Consider the following 23471-nt stretch of genomic DNA (forward strand, 5'->3'; position numbering starts at 1 on the left):
GTTTATGAAGACATCAGTAATCAAAACTAAAATGAAAAAATTTCTTCGCGTACAGGGTGAGTGGAAGAAAGTGATAATCCTCAGTTTAATAAGGATTAATCTGATCATTTTAGCTGTTGCATTTTTGAATGATAATGAGTAGTCCCACATGTAGTGCTAAAAAGAACTGTCAACTGTACAAATTGTTTTGTCTGAAGTATGTTCTTGTCTCTGAAGTTAACCAAACAGATAATACACAATAATTCAATATTCACTCTTGTGGGCTAGCACTGTTTCTGCCGAATCCTTCAGTTCATAAATAACAACATTCTGTATCTTAATATTTCAGCCTAAGTCACACAATATTCAATTGTAACATTTGAGTTTGTATATTGATTGTACTACATCATGTGCTGAAATGATGACTCATTCTCCCAGAGATACGTTTTCCCAGTGGAACTTCATTGCCCTCCCCAACTGAAAATCTACATCTACATCTACTTGCATACTCCACAAGCTACCGCATGATGTGTGGCATGCGATGCCCCACCCAGATTTATTCACCTATAATTGACTATGAGCGGCACTCTGACTCGTAAATGTTTGTGAGCAGACACTCACGTGTAGTAAATAATTAGCATTCACTTTATTGATCTCTCTCTCTCTCTCTCTCTCTCTCTCTCTCTCTCTCTCTCCCCCCCCCCCCTCTCTCTCTCTCTCTCTCTCTCTCTCTCTAAGATTGTATTGTATTGTATTGTATTTTTTATTGGTCCTGTTGTCTACATAGCAGCTTATACATAAGACATTGGACAAGTCAAGTTATAAATATACAGGCTGAAAGTCATTACAAGGCATACATATTTAAGGTTACAATAATACACTTTACACATAAGTATTTATATGACACATTTCATAAATTTAAATATTGTTCAATGGAGTAAAAGCAGTGATGCTGTAAATATGACTTAAGATATTTTCCAAATGTATTGACCTCAGTGATAGCTTTTATGTTTTCAGGAAGTTTGTTATAAAGCTTAACTCCCCTGTGAAAAGTACCTTTTTGGCACAGTGCTGTGCTGATTTGAGTCTTATGTAAGTTTCTGTTTTGTCTGGTAAAGTGCTCATGTATATCACAATTTTTTTGCAGTCTCCGGTCCTTGCCTATTACATTTAATTTAAAGAACAAAAGGGTTTCCATAATGTATACACATGGTAATGGAGGAATATCAGATTTCTTAAACTGGGGTTTACAAGAGTCTCTAGGCTTGCACCCAAACAAGATTCTAATGGCCCTTTTTTGTAGTTTAAAAGTGCTATTAGCTGTTTTGGAGTTTCCCCAGAAGGTGACCCCATATCTAAGACGAGAATGAAAGTACGCATGATATACATTCAATACTGTTTTCTCACTACAGCATGATTTTAATGAACAAAGAAGGTAACATGTTTTGCTAAGTTCTGCATTGAGATATTCAATATGCTTATTCCATCTGATGTTACTCTGCAGCCAAAGTCCTAAAAATTTGGTTTCAGTATTGTTACCAACTGGTTCGTCATTGATAGAGACTGATGGGATAAACATGTCCTTGTTAGGAACATTGTGGAATTTTAGAGCAATGGTTTTCTTACTGTTTATTACAAGCTGATTACTCTGTGCCCAGCTGCTAAGTTGTTTCGTGACCGTGTTTCCTGTCTGCTGTAACTGTTCATTGTCGTCTCCTTTTAGTAGAATCGTGGTGTCATCTGCAAATATGATTTTTTTGTGTGCATCAAGATTTAAGCTTAGATCATTTATGTACAGAAGAAACAGAAGGGGTCCCAATACTGATCCTTGGGGTACACCACATTTAATTTGTTTATAGTCAGATAAGTGATTAGATACAGTTTTTAGTTCAATATTTGTGTGCTTGATACACACTGCCTGCATACGATTAGTCAGGAAGGAACTGATCCACTTGTTGGACAGACCTCGGAATTTTATGGTCCACCATGTCAAAAGCTTTTGACAAGTCAATAAAGACTCCTATTGTTTCCTGTTTTTTGTCCATCAGGTTTAGGATGGAATTGATGCACTCATAGACAGCAGTTGTCGTTGACCTCTTGTTTCTGAATCCATGTTGTTCATTACATAGGATGCTGTTTTTATTTATAAATTTCGTAAGTTTCTCATACATAACTTTTTCCAGTACTTGAGAGATGCAGGAGGAAATTGTGATGGGTCTGTAGTTATTTACATTGTCTTTATCCCCTTTTTTATATACAGGAATAACTTTTGATGTTTTCAACACATCGGGGAAAGTGCCTGTCTGAAGTGAGCAGTCGCATAAGTGTGTGAGTACTTCAATTAGGTTTGATGCACTCTTCTTTAACATTGTTGCAGGTATACCATCAATACCTGCCGATTTGGAATTTTTTAGTCTTATTGCTTTAGCTACTTCATCTTGTGAAACAGAACTGATGTACATTGATCCTCTACATGCACTTATTTTATACTCATTTGCCTGGGTGCTCTTAAAGTTTGATTGTAACATATTATCAGCAACACCTGTGAAAAAGTTGTTAAATGTGTTGGCTACTTCTAAGGGGTTTGTTACTTTTTTATTTTTATGTGATAGTGTTATATTTTTGCAAGGTTGTCTGTATTCTCCACATTTTTTTATAGCACTCCACATAGCCTTTGATTTATTAGCTGAATTATAAATGATTTCATCATTATGCATTATTTTTGCTGCTTTTATTACTTTTCTTAATATTTTGGAGTATTTTTTATAGTATGCGCATACTGCAGGTGAGGAATTTTTCAAGTTACATATTTCATGAAGTAGTCTTTTCTTCTGGCATGAAACCCTTATTCCCTTTGTGATCCAGCTGTTTGTTCTAGAGTTCCCCTGTATGGTTAATGTTTTCAGTGGGAATGTAAGTTCAAAGAAATGGGTTAATGTATCAATGAAACTGTTGAATTTTTCATTTATATCGTTCATTTTGTACACTCCTAGCCATTTTTCTTTCTGCAATAAGTTGCTGAAGTAGTTTACATTATGCTGATTATAACTTCGATATGCTGTTCTGAAAGACATGTTGTTAATAATACTGCCTTGTACTTTTATGCTTAATATTTGAGCAAGATGATCACTAAAACCTGCATTGAAAATTTTTAGTGAGGTGTTGTGTAAACTCTTCTTGACTAGAAACTTGTCAAGAGCTGTTTGGCAAGTTTCTGATACTCGGGTAGCAGCTTTTACTTCAGCCTTTAAGTTGTAGGACGTTGCAAGGTTCAAAATGGTCTCCCTATTTCCACTATTCGTGAGGAAGTCAATATTGAAGTCACCACAGATTATCAATTCACAATCCATTTTATTTACTTTATTTAGCAATGACTCCATTTTGTTTAAGAAAAGTTCAAAATCCCCGGATGGTGATCGGTAAACTGTGGCAATAACCAGGTTGAACTGAGTAATTTTTATAGCTGCAATTTCATAATCCTTTTCGACATTTGCCCTAGTTATGTCAGGTAGTGTAATAAAATCTACATTATTCTTTGTGTAGATTGTTACCCCACCCTGCTTGCTGTTTTTCCTGCAGTAGTAAGCAGCCAAGACAAATTTGTTTATTTTCGTATTCTGGATTAATTCTGGGTTAAGCCAGTGCTCAGAAATGCATAACACTGAGATATCACTAAGTTCATGTGTTAATAGTACGTTAATTTCATCGATCTTTTTACGCAGGGATTGCACATTATGGTGATAAATTTTTAGTTCGAGCGTATTCACGATTTGGTAATTGGGAATCATATTTACAGCATCACATACCTCTAGTTTAAATTAGGAACGTCAGCAGTGTTGTATTTTCGTTCTTCTTTCTTGTTTCTTTTGTTTTCCTCGCTGTTGTTGGAAGGATGTTCAGGAAGCTGATAGATTGTTCTATCCCTTACAAGTCTGTCTTTAATTATTTCACTAACACGATCACAAACAAACCTTTTCCCTTCATAGTTCAAATGCCGAGGTTGTATCTTGCCACACAAATAAGAGTTTTAATGAAAGGAAATGACAAGCTTGTGTTACTAAAAGGAACACAAATATTAATGAGCAACACTTTGAGACGACGATGTTACACTGATAATGATTAATATGGACACCATACATGTACTGAGTTAATCAGTGGGAAAAGGAATACTTCCATCTGCTCAAAACACCTCTGTTATAAACTTTATACACATATAAATAAATGTGTTGTGAAATAATCAGTGAGCATAACCTGCTAAGTATTGAAGTTGCTGAGCTACTGTAGTGGTGTTTTTATTAGTAGTGTACCTAGTAATCATTACTTCACAATATCTGGTCACTCTGTATTGAAATGTGCTTTATATTATTATTAAAACGTTACTCTTTATGTTGTAACAAGCCTACAATGATGTGATTGCTCTTTCATTAAACATAAAAGAAGAAGAAGAAACTGTATCCTCCACTTCATCAAACTGGAAGTTACTTTTGTCACACGCAAATAAATTTATGAAATTGTGTGGACTGAAATACCATCACAGTAATATTTATCAGCACCTCACATATCTTTACAAAAAGAGAAAGGAGGTCACGACTTTTAGAATATGGTGTCGTACCACTTTCCTAAAATTCTCCCAATAAACAGAAGTCTACCATTCACATTTCCTACCACAATTCTCATATGCTCGTTCAATTTTCTATCACTTCGCAACATTACGCCCAGATATTTAAATGATGTGACTGTGTCAAGCAGGAGACTACAACTGCTGTATCTAAGCATTATGGGTTTGTTTTTCCTACGCATCCACATTAACTTCATTTTTCTACATTTAGAACCAGCCGGCATCCATCACACCATCTAGACATTTTGTCCAGGTCATCTTGTATCGTCCTGCAGTCACTGATCTTTGAAAACTTCCTGTGCACCACAGTGTCATCAGTGAACGACCATAGATTGCTGCCCACCCTGTCTGCCAAATCATTTATTACATAGAAAATAGTAACAGTCCTATTACACTTCCCTGGGGCGCGGCACTCCTGATGTTACCCCTGTCTCTGACGAATACTCACCATCGAGGACAACATTCTGAGTTTGAGTCAGTCACATATCGGGGAGCCTATTCCATATGCACATACCTTCGTTAACAGTCTGCAGTGAGGTACCGTGTCAAATGCTTTTTGGAACTCTAGAAATATGGAATCTGCCTCTTGCCCTTCATCCATAGTTCGCAGTATCACACGAGAAAAGAGCAAGCTGGGTTTCGCATGAAATATACTTCTAAAACTGTGCAATTCGTGGACAAGAGCTTTTCAGTCTCTGGGAAATTAGTTATATTCGAACTCAGAATATGCTCTAGAATTCTGCAGTAAGCTGATGGTAAGAATATTAGTATGTAATTTTGCAAGTCCATTCTTTTACTCTTCGTACATACGGGAGTCACCTGTGCTTTTTTTTCAGTCGCTTGTCACTTTGCACTGGTGGAGAGATTCGCAATAAATGCAAACTAAGTAAGGGGCCAGTGATGTAGAGTACTCTTTGTAAAACCGAATTGGGATTCCATCCGGTCCTGGCGACTTATTTATTTTCAACTCTTTCAGTTGTTTCCGTGTGTCAGGGATGCTTATTGCTATGTCACCCATCCAGGACTCTGTGCAATGGTCAAAAAAAGGTACAGTTGTACGATTCTCCTGCACGAACAATATCTTAAACATGAAATTCAAAACTTCGGCCTTCCTTTTTCTACTGCCAAACCACACTGATCAACGAGTGATTCTAGCTTCATCTTTCTTTGAGATATAATTCATATTTTCCAACAATGAATGAGGAAGTCCTCTTCATGGAATGTACCAATTCAGCGATACTCCCCACACCCCAGCCTTAAACCAGCTTAAAGCAACCACTTGTGAGTGTTACCTGGTATCCTCCTTTATAGGCTTTTATTAAAGTTGCTCACCACTTAATTTTATTTTCCTTTACACTTACGCATGGTAACATCTGAATTCACTCAGATTATAAAAAACATGGTGGAATGTGCATAAAATGTCATTTCTGATGCATTAGATTCCACCTCAGTGTTTGTATTTAGTGTTACACTCTAGCACGTGGGTCATTCCACGTCAAGGGGACCAGCACATCGGTCATTCCATGTCAAGGGGACTAGGGGTCCCCACTCGTCCCTCTCCATATCTAATGAAATTTGGTGTGAAGATTCTATATGGTCTTAGGTGGTAGTACACCAAATTTCAGTCCAGTGTCTTCAGTAGTTGAATTTTTAGGGGTTTTTAAAGAGAGGCTACTCATCTTTGCATCACATGCAAAGGTGCAAATGTACCAAGTTTGCTAGGCTTTTTTTTAAATTTCTAGCAGACATTTGATCGTTTACTTTAATATACATAGACAACTTTTTATGCTGAATCTCACCATGGCAAAAATAGGGATTTAGCCACACCTAAATACAGATACAAGTCTCTAAAGTGGCTAAAAAATTCAGTGCACTATTCCAAGAGCCAAGGTTTGACTGACCATTGTTACTTTTTATATGAACCAATCACACCAAAACTTCAGAGGGTTATTCCTAACTGTGATTTCTATATATGGATCAAATGTAATTAAAATTGGATGCCTAGATGAAAAGATATGCTTCTCCAAATTTGGCCAAAATTTTCTACATGCAAATTTTTGGGTATTTTCGGAAGGGGGGGGGGCAGTATCTGAACTGTGTCTTGTTCAATGCTTTTTTTTTTTCTTGCTACAGTTGGAGAGAGTATCGTTTAAGCTTTCCAAGCTATATTGTTTGATTTCTGGATCTTGATGAGTAAGAATATCTTTCACAAGTTATTATTTTAGCACTTCTAGAAGATTGAAAAGTGAAATATTCTGCTGATTAAGTCCCATAATTAATATTTTTTATTCCAGTGTATAAATCAGTTTCAAACATTACTTTAACGTGTCATAAAAACAACTGTGAACACTACACAGCAAATTTGCAAAACAAAAATGCTAAGAGTCAGTTCCATTTTTGGTTAAACAGGTCTACAATTTTGTCAAGGGCAGATTGTGGATAACTGTATTGTCTTCCTGATGATGATGATGATGATGCTTCTAAAAAGTCATGAAAATATATTGCTCAGGAATCCAGCAGGTGTCTTTAGCAGCTGGCCAGTGGCAGAAATGAGCAGAACCATGTGCATAAAGCTGATGAGGACATCTTGTTGTTCATGTTAAACTTTACACACATTTCCAACCCACCAAAAATTATACATACATGCAACATATTGTCCTGGTTGTAAACTTGCAATTGAGATTGCTGGAGTTGCTCCATCTGCTTCAAAGGCATGACCTGTGAATGCTGTAGCATCATTGGAAACTCTGCTTACTCTGAGCTGATTACAATTAATTGGCTTAAATTTATGACTTTCTCTTGTTCCAGGTATTTTATGTCCCATGCCAAACCTTGTTTCTTGATCAGGCTGAATTTTTTCAGTCTCTTCATTTGGGACATAAAAACTTATGCATGGAATACTAACATCGCAGAATTTGAATAAATCGTATGGAATCAATATTTGGTTATCTAAGGGCCTCTGCAGACTAGTACGGGCTTCTAATCTTTTTGCTGTTTCCCCAATGCCATCACAAAGCTAAATCCCTAATTTTTGCCAAGGTGTGATTCAACATAAAAAGTTGTCTATGTATATTAAAGCAAATGATCAAATGTCTGCTAGAACTTTTATAAAAGCCTAGCAAACTTGGTACATTTGCACCTTCTTATGTGATGTGAAGATGAGTAGCCTCTCTTTAAAAGCCCCTAAAACTTCAACCACTGAAGATGTTGTTGTTGTTATGGTCTTCAGTCCTGTGACTGGTTTGATGCAGCTCTCCATGCTACTCTATCCTTTGCAAGCCTCTTCATCTCCCAGTACCTACTGCAGCCTGGACTGAAATTTGCTATATAACCATCATAGACCATATAGAACCTTCACACCAAATTTCATTAAATTTGGAGAGGGTCAAGTGGGAACACTTTTCAATATTGGTCCCTTTGACGTGGAATGACCCATATGTTAAGAAGAGTATAGTGATAATGATGCTTGTTAAAATATTCACTAAACATACGTGTAAGTGACCTCCTCATTGACTGACTTTAAATGCCAATATTCCTTTCTTTGTTCAAAAAAAGGGTGCCAAACATTATACATAGTGGTTGTGAAAGCAACCAACATAGTATCTTGTATGTCATGCGATGTTCACATAGCCCCTGTCCCATTATGCTATTAGTTGTTAAAACCTTGTTCTAGTTTCTTTGTGAAATAGTAGGGGTAGCCATGTTAAGTATCTCCATCTTGTGTAAATAGCAGTAGGTTCACAATCCTCGAAACCAATAAAGATTAAAAATGATTATGCTGCAGTCATTACCCCATCATGGATAATAAGCATACTTGATATTACTTTTAGTCTAAAGACTCTCAAAAACTTGATGGTACAGTAGTTGAGATACTGGACTCTCATTTAAACAGAGCAGTGTTCATATCACCGTGTGAACACCCAGAGTTAGGTTTCTTTTGTTTCACTGAATCATTTCAGGCAATGTTGGAATGATTATTTTAGCTAGAATAAAGTCATTACCTTTCTCATCCTTGTCCAGTTATAGCTAATATTCCGTGTGTAGTGACTTTTTTGACGACAAGAGATTAAATTCTAAATCTTCCGTTGTTCTGTAAGAATGATTCAGAATCTGTAATGCTCTGTATGTATTGTCTGTTTCTTATGTCTGCATTTCTGTAGTCTTCACTTCACAAAGTGAAATTTGGCTTATTGCTGCAATTTTTAGTTGGTTAGATGATATCACCCAAGAAAATTTCAAGGACAGGTCACAGCAGATTTTGTGCTAGAAATGAAATTTAATACAGTAAAAATTAGTGTATGGAGAGCATGTATATAATGGAGGAGTTCAAAAAGCCCAAAAGATTGCTATGCAGTGTTGTGTAGAAAGGGCTCATGGAAGGTGGGATTAAAGCCAATGGAAGAGCCTTGCAAATTTTGATCTTCGGTAAAAATTCAAGCACAAGCTAGTTTCAAGAAACAAGATGTGGGACATTTATTCTGAAACTGTAAAAGCATGTTTATGAATGAGACAAATATAATAAATCTATACAACTTTCTCAGTCTTTCTGCACCATACAATTAAAGCAAATATTCATGGCCGAGAGGGAGGGGGAGGTGGCGGGCGGGCAGTGATGGTTTCAGAATGGGCCAGTAGAGTTCATGTAGCAATAGGGCCATCATTCCATTCCACAGTCAGTTGCGCGTGAGATGGCGACTATGGTGCATGAGGTTTTCTGCATTCTTGACTTCGTGGAAAGTGAGTTGCAAATTGCAGTGCAGCGGTATTCAGCCACCAACTCACAAAAGCATTAGCTGTTGGTTTGAGCAGACCGACTGCATGTCTCAGAGGATGTCTGATGGATTCATGAAAGTTTTAAATTGATATCAAACATCATGAAAGAACATTTTCAAACTTCCTCTTTTCATTGGTATAAAGCTCGTTCATTTTGGATTTGTACTGGAACCCATGAACCATGGACCTTGCTGTTGGTGGGGAGGCTTGTGTGCCTCAATGATACAGATAGCCGTACTGTAGGTGCAACCACAACGGAGGGGTATCTGTTGAGAGGCCAGACAAGCGTGTGGTCCCTGAAGAGGGGCAGCAGCCTTTTCAGTAGTTGCAGGGGCAACAGTCTGGATGATTGACTGATCTGGCCTTGTAACACTAACCAAAATGGCCTTGCTGTTGTTCTGGTACTGCGAACGGCTGAAAGCAAGGGGAAACTACAGCCGTAATTTTTCCCGAGGGCATGCAGATTTACTGTATGATTAAATGATGATGGCGTCCTCTTGGGTAAAATAGTCCCCCATTCGGATCTCCGTGCGGGGACTACTCAAGAGGACGTCGTTATCAGGAGAAAGAAAACTGGCGTTCTACGGATCGGAGCGTGGAATGTCAGATCCCTTAATCGGGCAGGTAGGTTAGAAAACTTAAAAAGGGAAATGGATAGGTTAAAGTTAGATATAGTGGGAATTAGTGAAGTTCGGTGGCAGGAGGAACAAGCCTTTGGTCAGGTGAATACAGGGTTGTTGTTGTTGTTGTGGTCTTCAGTCCTGAGACTGGTTTGATGCAGCTCTCCATGCTACTCTATCCTGTGCAAGCTTCTTCATCTCCCAGTACCTACTGCAACCTACATCCTTCTGAATCTGCTTAGTGTATTCATCTCTTGGTCTCCCTCTATGATTTTTACCCTCCACGCTGCCCTCCAATACTAAATTGGTGATCCCTCGATGTCTCAGAACATGTCCTACCAACCGATCTCTTCTTCTAGTCAAGTTGTGCCACAAGCTCCTCTTCTCCCCAATTCTATTCAATAATTCCTCATTAGTTATGTGATCTACCCATCTAATCTTCAGCATTCTTCTGTAGCACCTCATTTCGAAAGCTTCTATTCTCTTCTTGTCTAAATTATTTATCGTTATACAGGGTTATAAATACAAAATCAAATAGAGGTAATGCAGGAGTAGGTTTAATAATGAATAAAAAAATAGGAGTACGGGTAAACTACTACAAACAGTATAGTGAACGCATTATAGTGGCCAAGATAGACAAGAAGCCCATGCCTACTACAGTAGTACAAGTTTATATGCCAACTAGCTCAGCAGATGACGAAGAAATTGATGAAATGTATGATGAGATAAAAGAATTTATTCAGGTAGTGAAGGGAGATGAAAATTTAATAGTCATGGGTGACTGGAATTCAAGAGTAGGAAAAGGGAGAGAAGGAAGCATAGTAGTTGAATATGGATTGGGGCTAAGAAATGAAAAAGGAAGCCGCCTGGTAGAATTTTGCGCAGAGCATAACTTAATCATAGCTAACACTTGGTTCAAGAATCATGAAAGAAGGTAATGGTAAGACAGAGATTTAGGAACCAGGTTTTAAATTGTAAGACATTTCCAGGGGCAGATGTGGACTCTGACCACAATCTATTGGTTATGAGCTGTAGATTAAAACTGAAGAAAGTGCAAAAAAGGTGGGAATTTAAGGAGATGGGACCTGGATAAACTGAAAGAACCAGAGGTTGTACAGAGTTTCAGGGAGAGCATAAGGGAACAATTGTCAGGAATGGGGGAAAAATACAGTAGAAGAAGAATGGGTAGCTTTGAGGGATGCAATAGTGAAGGCACCAGAGGATCAAATAGGTAAAAAGAAGAGAGCTAGTAGAAACCCTTGGGTAACAGAAGAAGTATTGAATTTAATTGATGAAAGGAGAAAATATAAAAATGCAGTAAATGAAGCAGGCAAAAAGGAATACAAACGTCTCCAAAATGAGATCAACAGGAAGAGCAAAATGGTTAAGCAGGGATGGCTAGAGGACAAATGTAAGGATGTAGAGGCTTATCTCACTAGGGGTAAAATAAATACTGCCTGCAGAAAAATTAGAGACCTTTGGAGAAAAGAGAACCACTTGTATGAATATCAAGAGCTCAGATGGAAACCCAGTTCTAAGCAAAGAGGGGAAAGCAGAAAGGTGGAAGGAGTATATAGAGGGTCTACAAAAGGGCGATGTACTTGAGGACAATATTATGGAAATGTAAGAGGATGTAGATGAAGATGAATTGGGAGATATGATACTGCGTGAAGAGTTGGACAGAGCACTGAAAGACCTGAGCCGAAACAAGGCCCCGGGAGTAGACTACATTCCATTAGAACTACTGACAACCTTGGGAGAGCCAGTCCTGACAAAACTCTACCATCTCGTGAGCAAGATGTATGAGACAGGCGAAATACCCTCAGACTTCAAGAAGAATATAATGATTCCAATCCCAAAGAAAGCAGGTGTTGACAGATGTGAAAATTACCGAACAATCAGTTTAATAAGTCACAGCTGCAAAATACTAACGTGAATTCTCTACAGACGAATGGAAAAACTGATAGAAGCCAACCTTGGGGAAGATCAGTTTGGATTCCATAGAAATGTTGGAACACGTGAGGCAATACTGACCCTACGACTTATCTTAGATTACGGAAAGGAAAACCTACTTTTCTAGCATTTGTAGACTTAGAGAAAGCTTTTGACAATGTTGACTGGAATACTCTCTTTCAAATTCTGAAGGTGGCAGGGGTAGAATACAGGGAGCGAAAAGCTATTTACAATTTGTACAGAAACCAGATGGCAGTTATCAGAGTCGAGGGACATCAAAGGGAAGCAGTGGTTGGGAAGGGAGTGAGACAGTGTTGTAGCCTCTCCCCGATGTTATTCAATCTGTATATCAAGCAAGCAGTGAAGGAAACAAAAGAAAAATTCGGATTAGGTATTAAAATCCATGGAGAAGAAATAAAAACTTTGAGGTTCGCCGATGACATTGTAATTCTGTCAGAGACAGCAAAGGACTTGGAAGAGCAGTTGAACGGAATGGACAGTGTCTTGAAAGGAGGGTATAAGATGAACATTAACAAAAGCAAAACGAGGATAATGGAATGTAGTCGAATTAAGTCGGGTGATGCTGAGGGAATTAGATTAGGAAATGAGACACTTAAAGTAGTAAAGGAGTTTCCCTATTTGGGGAGCAAAATAACTGATGATGGTCGAAGTAGAGAGGATATAAAATGTAGACTGGCAATGCCAAGGAAAGCGTTTCTGCAGAAGAAAAAATTGTTAACATCGAGTATAGATTTATGTGTCAGGAAGTCGTTTCTGAAAGTATTTGTATGGAGTGTAGCCATGTATGGAAGTGAAATGTGGACGATAAATAGTTCAGACAAGAAGAGAATAGAAGCTTTCGAAATGTGGTGCTACAGAAGAATGCTGAAGATTAGATGGGTAGATAACATAACTAATGAGGAGGTATTGAATAGAATTGGGGAGAAGAGGAGCTTGTGGCACAACTTGACTAGAAGAAGGGATTGGTTGGTAGGACATGTTCTGAGACGTCGAGGGATCACCAATTTAGTATTGGCGGGCAGCGTGGAGGGAGACCAAGAAATGAATACACTAAGCAGATTCAGAAGGATGTAGGTTGCAGTAAGAACTGGAAGATGAAGAAGCTTGCACAGGATAGAGTAGCATGGAGAGCTGCATCAAACCAGTCTCACACTGAAGGCAACAACAACAACAACAACAACAAGCCTGCAAAACACAGCACAAAAAATAGGACTCCAGATATCATTAAGAAAAAAGGTTAGATTGGAAGATCTGCAAAACAAAACAGAAAATCTCAAGAAACTGAAGAAGAAAAATGTAGGATTTAAACTAAAAGAGACAAATGTCAAAGTGAAAAGAGTATTTATGGTTGTGAAAAGACGAAAAAAGTTCCGAATTGCTTGAAAATATCTGAGGCAATACGGAAAGAATGAAATAATAGTGCCCTACACCAGTTCCCTGTACTTGTCTTAATTAGCGTGGTTAACAGTAAGGTAATTAATGTTCTTGTTTTATGTTCCTTGTGGACATGTCATTAGAATTATAGAGAGAATGATAATGCAGTGTATAGTGATCTGACTTTGTAAACTACGTATTTTCACTGATTAGCACTTTCTCATAATTGATAACTTCATTAATATTTCTCGTAAAACTCCTGATTTTGCGGCAGCTAAGTCACCTTCGAAAGCTATATAAATTGGTATGTTAATATTTGTTACATTTTTACTGTGTTGACTGCTTTCTTTGCAAGTCTTAGTTACATTCATTACCAAAGTCTAGAAATCACATTGTCATACTGGATGCGTGATCAACTGTTCTTCTCATTGGGGATGTCAAATCTCTGTGTGATAGCACATCCTTCCTTGCACTGCATGGAGACCTCACTTCAGGGCAGGTTTCCAGAAAAATTATAGCCATGCCGAAGATGTTTGCTTACTGAGTGACTCCTAACAATAGTTCGTACCTGATCCTTTCCTATAACCAATAAGTTGTGGAAATAAGCCGTTTATCAGTTGCTAGAAAATTAAATTAAAATAATCACTTGTTTGTGTATAAATGCTTACTGATTATTTGTAGATGATGTAATATTTTTATTATTTGCAACAGGCTCCAGGGCAGCCGCCAGAGCTTTTCCAAGCCCAAGGAATCACATATTATAGCACAGAAGAACAAGTGATGTCACGGCCACCGCCTGTAGCCCAGAAACGCCAGCGTGCAGCTATTCCTATTGTTCCGCCACCAGAAGGAATGTCGAAGGGTCGTGGCCGCTTACGGGACAGTGACATTGGTGTTGCGCCTGATCCTGGTGCAGGTGGTGATGTCACTGTACCTCCAGTGCAGGATATTCAGATTTCAGAGCAAGACCAAGAACCAACCCCAGCTGCAGTTACTGACCAGTATGCCGATGCACCTCAGGATGCTACATTAGTCCCAAGTCCAGCGCCAGCTGAGAGCATTGTTACTGCTAACGCAGCAATAGAACAGGAGGTTCGCTCATAAATATACAAACTTGTAGCTGTATAATGTAATGGTGGCTTAGGTTGTTCCCTCTGTCCTTAGTTTACGTTGCACTTCCAGCTTGTGGTTTTTGTTTATGCAACCGCTTGTATTATTGAAATCCATATATTTTGAACAGTTGTTCTGCATAGTTATCCAATAAGTAGTAATGCAGTAAAGTACTTTTTATGTAGCGGTGGTGATAGTGATGCCTTTTTATTTATTTATTTATTTGTGTAATTTGTATTTTTATATTTATTTTATTTCCTACATTTTAAGCCTTCAGTTTTTGTTTGGTAAGAATATCTGTTCTGGAAAGATACTGACTGTGTGTAAAAAATATATATACATATATATTTATTTATGGCTGTTACACTCATTATCATATAGGTATGGTTAATAAATTTCTCTAGATCTCTCATTTACTTAGAGATTCATAACACTTATCTAACACTTATTTATTCATTTCTGATGTTACAGAGAGTTTTGGTCTTTACAGTTTTTGTAGAACTTAATCAATGAACATTTTCTTTTTGTACTGAAGTCGGTTCTTTTTGTATATTCCTTGTTTAGAGATGCAGACGGTAAATAAGTAATAGTAGTTAACTGGTCATTGTGTGTAAGTATTGTCAGTCCCTGTCATTGGAAATGGGGTAATTACAGTTTTTGCCAGATGTTAATAAGTTTCAGGCACTAAAAACATACTAAGCAGTACGTCAGTAATGTGTCTTTTCAAATTTACATTGTATAGAAGCTTATCCACTGGACATGAATAATTTGGATGTGTGTGTAGTTTTATCCCTTTGTGTATTAAGCTTCTTAGCAATTAGTCCAAAATTTTTTCTCAGTATTTTTTCTTTTTTGGGGGTATTTGCTGATGTTTAACCACATTTATTCATTCAAACACTGGTTTAATTTGAACATAAAGATGTCTCATTCAATTAATATAATAAATAGATGTGTAGGGTACAACTTGATTTGGCAAATGCCTGTGGTTTCTGTAGGATTACACTGTTCAGAATATTTTGAACAATTCTTTAAAACATATTTATTGTAGTCTCTGATAGCATGAAGGTCATTCTTGCAAGAAGTGGGTTTTTGAGAGAGAGGAAATGAAGCCCATAATTGTGTAGTCTATTCAGTAAACATAAATAATTCATATAATTTTTCCAGCTTATAGAATCCCGAAAAGAATGTCTTGATTTTGCTAAGCACCATGGAACAAGGCATTTAATAGACTAGGCATTTGAATGCTCCTCAGTGTGTCTACACTGGTTATCAAGGATTTGGTAGCATTTCTGGAGAACAGCAATTACATTACAGTGATATTTTGAGAGTTGCATTAATTTATACTTTTTCAAGCTAGAAAAAAATGCCAATATTTTATGTTTTATTTATATTAGATTAAAAATATTGACACATTCTTTTGTGAAATTATCTTTTATGGCTTTGACATCAAGCACCAATAAAGTTTCTGTAAATAATTTTTATTCGCCCAAGTCTGGAGCGAATTTAATTCATGTTATCAATTTTTCACATATTTATCTTTCAGTTAATAATAATATCCTATTTTAATGTAGTTAGTTATGTAAGATTTTTACATTTTATAGTTTAAAAGCTTGAATTTTTTTTATGAAAATTTATGCCTCTTTCATTACATGAAGAAAGGGTAGATCTTGAGTATTCTTTTGTTGGAGAGAGGGGGTGGGGGTGGGAAAGGAGTGCAGATACTATTAATTTTTTAAATATTAGTGCTTCCAATTATTGCAACACCTATTGTTTTGCTGCTGGTATATATTTCATTCTCAAGCAGATTTGCTGCCCTTCACATGAGAGAACTATGTATGGATCTCATTTTCCTAGCATGTTCTGGATAGAAACTAATGCATTAGAAAGTGTCTACTGCTGTGGTACTCAATACTAGGACAGTTGGCAGACACTATGTAGTCTTCTACCTTTTTGAGCTATCAGTAGCATAGAATGCAACATAAAAATTTCAGAACTGGCACATTACCAGAAATATGCTCTACATCATAAATTGGTGCAACTATTGTGAATATGACGTTATAATGTAAAGAGTGTAGTAAGAGCAAGGAAACCTGGTTGGTGTACAGCATACCTTTTCTAAAGTTAAACTTCAATTGTGTCTCATTACCTTTATCTTAAAATATAGGTGTTCTCAATAGAGATTCCCTAATCACCTGGGAAATGAAAGACAGAGATTTGATTTCCATTCTGCTGGATACTACTGTGATTAATCTAATTGTTCTTCTCAGCTTTTTCTGACTCTAATTTGTTTTGCTTCTGAGCTATTGAACAGCAAAATAATAATTCCGTACAGTCAAAAGCTGTTTTCCTAATATGCAGTTTATGTTAATGTAACAATTTTATCTGTCTTCTTTCATTTTTGACCATCTCATTTAACCGTTAAATTAGTTGCTGTCTGCCAATAGACACACCGAAGATAAGGAAGAGATCTGGCATTGTGATTTACCACCATTTTTGTATCAGGCGGCTTATGTTCAATGAGCATATCTTCCTTCCCTCTGTGCCTTTAAACGAAATACTAATTTATTCCACCTCATCAGTAGGTTTTTCCACATACTAGTATTTCATTAGGTGTAGAATTGGTGACCTTTTAAAATGGTTGGAATTGTTTGGCTTTCAGAGAATAATCTTGGTATTAGTGACTTCAAGGCTGATATTCATTCATTTAATTAGTTGTATATTAAAACAAAACAACTTTTACATCTACTCTTATTGTTAGCAGTATTTCACGACATTTATATCTGTGTATCTCCTACAAACATTTGATTAGACACTACATTTGCCTTGCAGCAGCCTACTAAATGTCCTGTAGGCTATGTGTTCCACTGTGTATTAATAAAAGATCACCTGATGTCATTAGATAAAATATGCAATAAATAAGTGTATCTGTCATGTCATGTTTCACACATATATTTTTGCACAAAAATGTTTATTTTGCTTTATGAAATATTGTAGTTTCTTTGAATCCCCATTTGTCGATTGTAGCGCAATGAAAATATTTTGTATGTTTACTGTTTGATTTGTAATTTTGTTAAGCGATATTTTTTTCTGTTTTCAGTCTTGTTTGTATTGGGACTCTACCCAGCTTCATAAAATATTCCTGTGTGGTCTAGAAAGAAGTATACCTGTAGATTCAAATCCTTTTCTCTTTGAGAATTACATCATTAATGCAAGTATTGCAGCTCCTTATTTGTAGTAGCATAGTGGAAAGAAAATGCTTTTAAATTATATTTGCAAAAGAATCATGACAGATTTGCCGTAAGCTATTTAGAATCACATATTATTATGTTAAATTTTCTGTACTATTGTCAAATTACAGTTCTTAAGATAACTTACTTATAAGAATGAATGTATTATTTGATGCAAAACTATACTTGTCATACAGACTAGGCAATTGTAGCTGTTGCTGTAAGAAATCTAAGAAATTATAACACAGCCTGGCATTTCCTCCCATGTGCCATTACACAGGGTCCATGCATGTATAATGGCACTGTAGTTTTCAAAGTGATACATGGCAGAGGGACAAAGACGAAAGGAAAGATGAAAAATTTTTGTGTTTATTCCGCATATTTGTCTTATGATTATGAGTGATTGCCTTCAGGTTATTGTTTTAGTTTTGGTGGATAATAACAGTAACATAGCAGTAAAATTGTCGTCTGAAATATGTTAAATAGAATATGATTTTGGTATCACTGATAGGAGCAATTTTGCAAGTGAAGTCATTTTTTTTATTTACAGTTAACATACACAATTTATTGTACAGAAAAAAAAAATCATGTGAACAATGTCCATATGAAAAGACAACATTTTACCTATTAGTTAAAAATAATTGTTACAGGCAAATATTATTTAATATCTTGTTGGCAATGTTTTACTTTCTGTAATTTATTTATGACATACTCCATGCAGAATGGATTTCGTTACTGATGTGGTTGACTACTAGTTCCTATTGCTTTGTGTTGTACAGGTTCTTTGTTTTTCTAATATTGTACAGATTGTACTTTGAAAGTTGTTCTGTCACCTTGTTGGTAGTGGAATGTATTTAGTTAATGAGATTCACTTTTCAGATGTGCATTGTAATTGTCAATAATGTAGACAAAAAGAAGATAACCTCTACATATAAATAAAGTTGTCAATTATAATAACTTTATTAGCTACAGAATATCTCAGTTGTTAAGGTCTTTGGATTATGCAATTGAACATTTTTGATTATGAATAAAATGATCATTTTTTGACAGCATACATGAGTTCCATGTTTGAGAGACAATATGTATATTGTTATAGAATTTTTTTTTTCATATTTTACTTGTAGCAGTGTAAGTTTCAACAAAAGTATAATTTCAATTCATTGTCGTACATGGTTAATAGGTAAGTCAAAAGCCTGTAATACAGGATTTGAAGTGTATTTTTTTCTAAGGTGTTTTGTAAATTTAAACTTAAGCAAAAAATGGTAAAATATGAAAAGTTCAGTGTAACTATAGAAATTCTCCTCCAGTCAGTACAGGAAGACAAAATAACACAGGATTTTACACCACTATATACACAATAATACTTGCTAATGAGGAGACTGACTCAGCAGACATGATACTAATAGTATTTTATGCTGATGATGTGTTTAACAGAGCAATTCTATTTAACATTTTATTACATTTATGAAAGATGACACACTGTTTTATTCACAAATGGCAAACCACTAAGTGCAGTGTGTGTGTGTGTGTGTGTGTGTATATATATATATATAAAACACAACAGCGCAGAATGCTTGTGGATGCACAGCAATGTTCCATTGTGCCTGCGTGTGTCAATAATAATGGAAAATGAGATATGTCATCCAAACATTTCCTTTGATGTATTGATGCTGCACGAAACTTGTTCATTGACGTGCAGAGTGGAACAATTTGAAGTCCACCCTATATGTGCCATGCTGCACTGAACTTCTGTCCTTGGTTTTGTGCAGCACGGCTGGTGTGGATGTGGCTTTTGATGTCAAATCCCAAGTTGTGACAATATTGATAATGTTCGTCAGTGTTGGAGAATGAAACTGGGACATTACTACAGTTTGTAGCCTTTCCACGACAGAGATAAGTCATAATGTTGACCCAGACACGTGCCTGATCTCAGCTGCATTTCTTTGTAGCTTCAGAAACTCTTCTACATGCATATCGTGATATCATCCTAACTTCCATATCTGCTGGCATATAAGGGGCACTCTTTTCCTTCAAAAATAGGTCAAAAATACTGGATGTGTCCTATATGTCAGTAGGCAGTTGAGAGAGGTACCTATAAGCTCCGTTTCTTGAAAATTTCTATGGTTCAACTTGAAGTAATTCATTGTTAGCTTCCTTGTGAATTTTGAGCATTCCAGATGTATAGTTGTTAACGGTTTTTCTGTCGTTTGTTCTGACTTCAGTTATTCTTGTGTTCAGTGTGGAGATCGTTTTGTGTTGCACTTGTACTGTGGTTGTATTTGCAAACTATGAATGAAAAATGACATCACTGTACTATTGCATTAAAGCTGCAAGTCCATGCATATACTAAATAGCATGGAGACAGGCCTGCAGAAAGGTATTTCAGGCCACCTCCAACTGAAAAAATGGGAGATGTTTTAAAGAAAGTACCTCACAGTAAAGATAATCTGAGAAGTGGAACTTTTAAATGGTCAAAACTTGAAGCAGAACTCGATATTTGGATTTTAGAGAACAGACAAGCGGGAATTTCAGTTTCTACGAAAATCTTAATTCATCAAGTGAAAGCAATATCCACTAACAAAGGTTTACTGGCTTTACTGGATCAACATCATGATGTTAAAATTTATGAAGAGAGATTGGCTTTGCAGTTGGACCAAGACAAATGTGTCACAGAAGATGCCAGTGGAGTACGAAGAACAAATTATTGAATTTCATTGATTTCTTGCTGATGCAAGGGAAAGAGAGAGTTTGAACTTCCGCAAGTTGGAAACGTGAGAGACTCTGCTAACCTTTGATGTCCCTCCTAACAGGTCTGTGGATTCCAAGGGCACAAGAAGACTGATTACACAGTCATTTTATCCTGCTGTGCTGATGGAACAAAACTGGGCGCCAATTTTGATATTTTAAAAGAAAGAGGGTTTCCTAAGGAGCAAATGCCGAAGGGAATATTTGCCCATGTGCATGATAAAGGCTGATGGATGGAGGAGAAATGAGGTGGATGGATAAATCTGGCCAGGCAACTTGGAGGCCTACTGAAGAAGACTGCCCTGTTAATATGGGATCAGCTTCGTTCTCACAGAGCAGAAGATGTTAAAAATAGACTGCATGAATTGAAGAGTCAGTCAGCTGTATTGCTGGGCTAACTAGTTTACTTCAACCATCGGATGTATGTATCAATAGACCATTTAAGGGACTTATGAAGAAGGAGTAGAATACATGGATGAAATCTACAGATTTTGAAACTGTACTGCCAGGAAGGATGAAGAGACCCAGCATTGCTCAGATTTGTGAGTGGCTCAAAGCTTCCTGGGAGTCTATAAAAACTGGAATAATGATTAAATTGTGTAAGAAGTGTGGAATCAATAATGCACTTGATCACACAGAGAATAGTTTCAATGACGATTCAGATTCTGATATAGCAACTTCAAGTACTTTTTCCTTCAGCTCTGAGAATGTATTCTGTGGATATGAGGATCAAAATTAAAAGATGAGAACTTTCTTCTGTTTTTATTGCCTAAATATTTGATATACATGCACATATATGTGGAATAATAGGTTTGCAATACGTGTATTAACTGAGAAATTTTTTTCCTACAAAAAGTCTTAATAAGTGGGGTGCACCTTTTATGCCAGCAGATACAGTAGTTTGTTCTTTCCTAATACCTGTCTTCAGGCACACATGAACAGGTATATTAGTGAAAAAGCTGCTGACATAAAAAGAAAGTAATTTGGCACTAGGGGATTTGGATATCTTTTAACTTGTTCACTATGTCAGTTGAATTAAGAATACCATGTCTAGGCATAAAATTGGATTTGATGAGATCATTTAATTCTCTGGTTAATTTGTAATAATGAGTTGAGAATGAAGACACTACAGGGAGGATAGGTATATTTTCCTTATGAATTTTATGGAGTCTGGAAGTTATAGGCTTCAAGTCGTTGCGAAAGTGGGTACTAGAGTGAGATAGTCTACTTTTACACAGCTTGATAACACTTTTTACTTCATTGTTATAAGATAGTGGGTCTTTCTTCTGCATCTGCTGGAAGTGGGAAGAGTTTAGGAAATATTCTACTTTGTTTACATAGTCATATTTTTTGTTAATACAAGAGTACTTCCTTTGATGTGGTTGCTGTAACATTATTATAACTCATTTTCCAATTGAAATTGTTTACAGCTTGACTTTCCTTATGTGATGGGACACCAGAAATGTCATTAGAATTTTCCAGTTCGTGAGCTACAATATACTTAGTGGAGATTCATCGCCTAATGCATAGAATATCTATTTTTATTGCTTCCAGTTGCTTTATGGAATTTTATGGTGGTAGTTTCGAAGTCCAAAAGATTAGCCTCACATTTTGTGACTTAAGCTTTCAAATTGATTCTGAAAGTTGTTTACTACCGAATAGTTTCCTTATTTTAGCATTCTGCTTTTTGTACATAGTATGCACAATGGCGTGACCGACTTCCCTGTCTAACATATCACAGACAAAATTCTGAAAAGGATAGAATGCACTCGCTGTATAGAGGAGATGTTGAGTTGCAGACAGGTACAACAAATATGAACTTTTGGCCAAAAGGCCTTCTTCTAGAGTAGATAATGCACACACATACATTCACATTCATGCAAGACACAACTCTCACATACATGCCAATTGTCTGTAGTCACTGAGGCCATATTCAGCCTCAGTGGTCATGTGTGTGCAAGTTGTGCTTGCATGTATTGTCTACTTTAGAAGAAAGAAGGCTCATAAATTCCCCTAGGCCAAGACACTTTCTTTTTTATGTTAGCATCTTATTCACTAATATACCTGTTCATGAGCACCTAAACGTCCTACCAGAAATCATCATGGACAATTCTGAAAAACTATTTCTAGGAAAATAGCATTGTCTCTTCCAAGGTTGGATACTGAATTATTTACATCTAGCCATAAGATATCAGTGATTACATTCTTACTTTCCAGATTTCCAGGAAGCCTATTATAAATGACATTGTAATACCTGCTAATTCTCAACACTAAGTGACCCACAAACATGCTGCCTTTAATTCTGTTATACATTGCCTAATATGCGTCCTCATGAGCTATGACAACTTCCAAAGTGAATTAATTACAGAGAAACAAATCCACTCCTGTCTTGGTGGACTCAATAATGCGTCAAAAACAAAAACAGCAGGTCTCCTCTCTTTGTTACATACACTTGAACTATCACCTCAGGACCCTAATAAATGGTGCAGTGTTCCATATTTAGGAAAAGTCTCTCGGAATGTCACCAAAAAGTGTAAATCTATGAACTAAAAAACATTTTATGTGCACAACACTATTAGTCACTTATTGTCCAATGGTAAAGACAGCATGTCAGCTTTGGAAAAAGAGCAGAATATTCTAAATCACTTGTAATAGTTGCAAATTCGATGTATAACAGTCTGGCAGGGTAAGGAAACATCCACCTGCTAGAAAGCTACCATAAAATTTGGAGAGTTGTAGACTCGACTTATGCAGACCACCTGCTTAAAAAAGACAACCGTTAAAAGTTGTGACATGAAGTCTTACATATCATGCATAAAGGAAGGAAGATGAACCACCTTGAAACAATGAAATTAATAAACATATGTCTACTTGCACAACTTAGTACCGAATAATCACACACAGTTCCCTTACTCACCACTTTTAACTGTGGACACTGCTAATAATCTCATTGAGATCTGTAATACCCGTCCAGATTTTTTCTTTATTTCAGTTACTGTAGTTTCACTTGCCGTATTAAAGTTTCGCATTGTGTAAAGAATTATTTTATTT

The 23471-nt window shown here is 36.5% G+C and overlaps 1 protein-coding gene across 1 annotated transcript in view; it reads left to right on the top strand.

Moving 5' to 3' along the window:
* The window catches only part of LOC126194801 (protein CASC3-like), a 115533-nt gene extending 96851 nt beyond the window's left edge, over positions 1-18682 (top strand). Inside the window, exons 10-11 of the mRNA XM_049933111.1 lie at positions 14050-14430; positions 17546-18682. Of these exons, the coding sequence (XP_049789068.1) occupies positions 14050-14430; positions 17546-17683 (519 nt within the window). The 3' untranslated portion in view covers positions 17684-18682. The remainder of the gene's footprint in view (positions 1-14049; positions 14431-17545) is intronic.
* The last annotated feature ends 4789 nt before the right edge of the window (positions 18683-23471 follow it).

The sequence above is a fragment of the Schistocerca nitens genome, chromosome 7 (genome assembly GCF_023898315.1).
Source record: "Schistocerca nitens isolate TAMUIC-IGC-003100 chromosome 7, iqSchNite1.1, whole genome shotgun sequence".
In the NCBI taxonomy this organism is placed as follows: Eukaryota; Metazoa; Arthropoda; class Insecta; order Orthoptera; family Acrididae; genus Schistocerca; species Schistocerca nitens.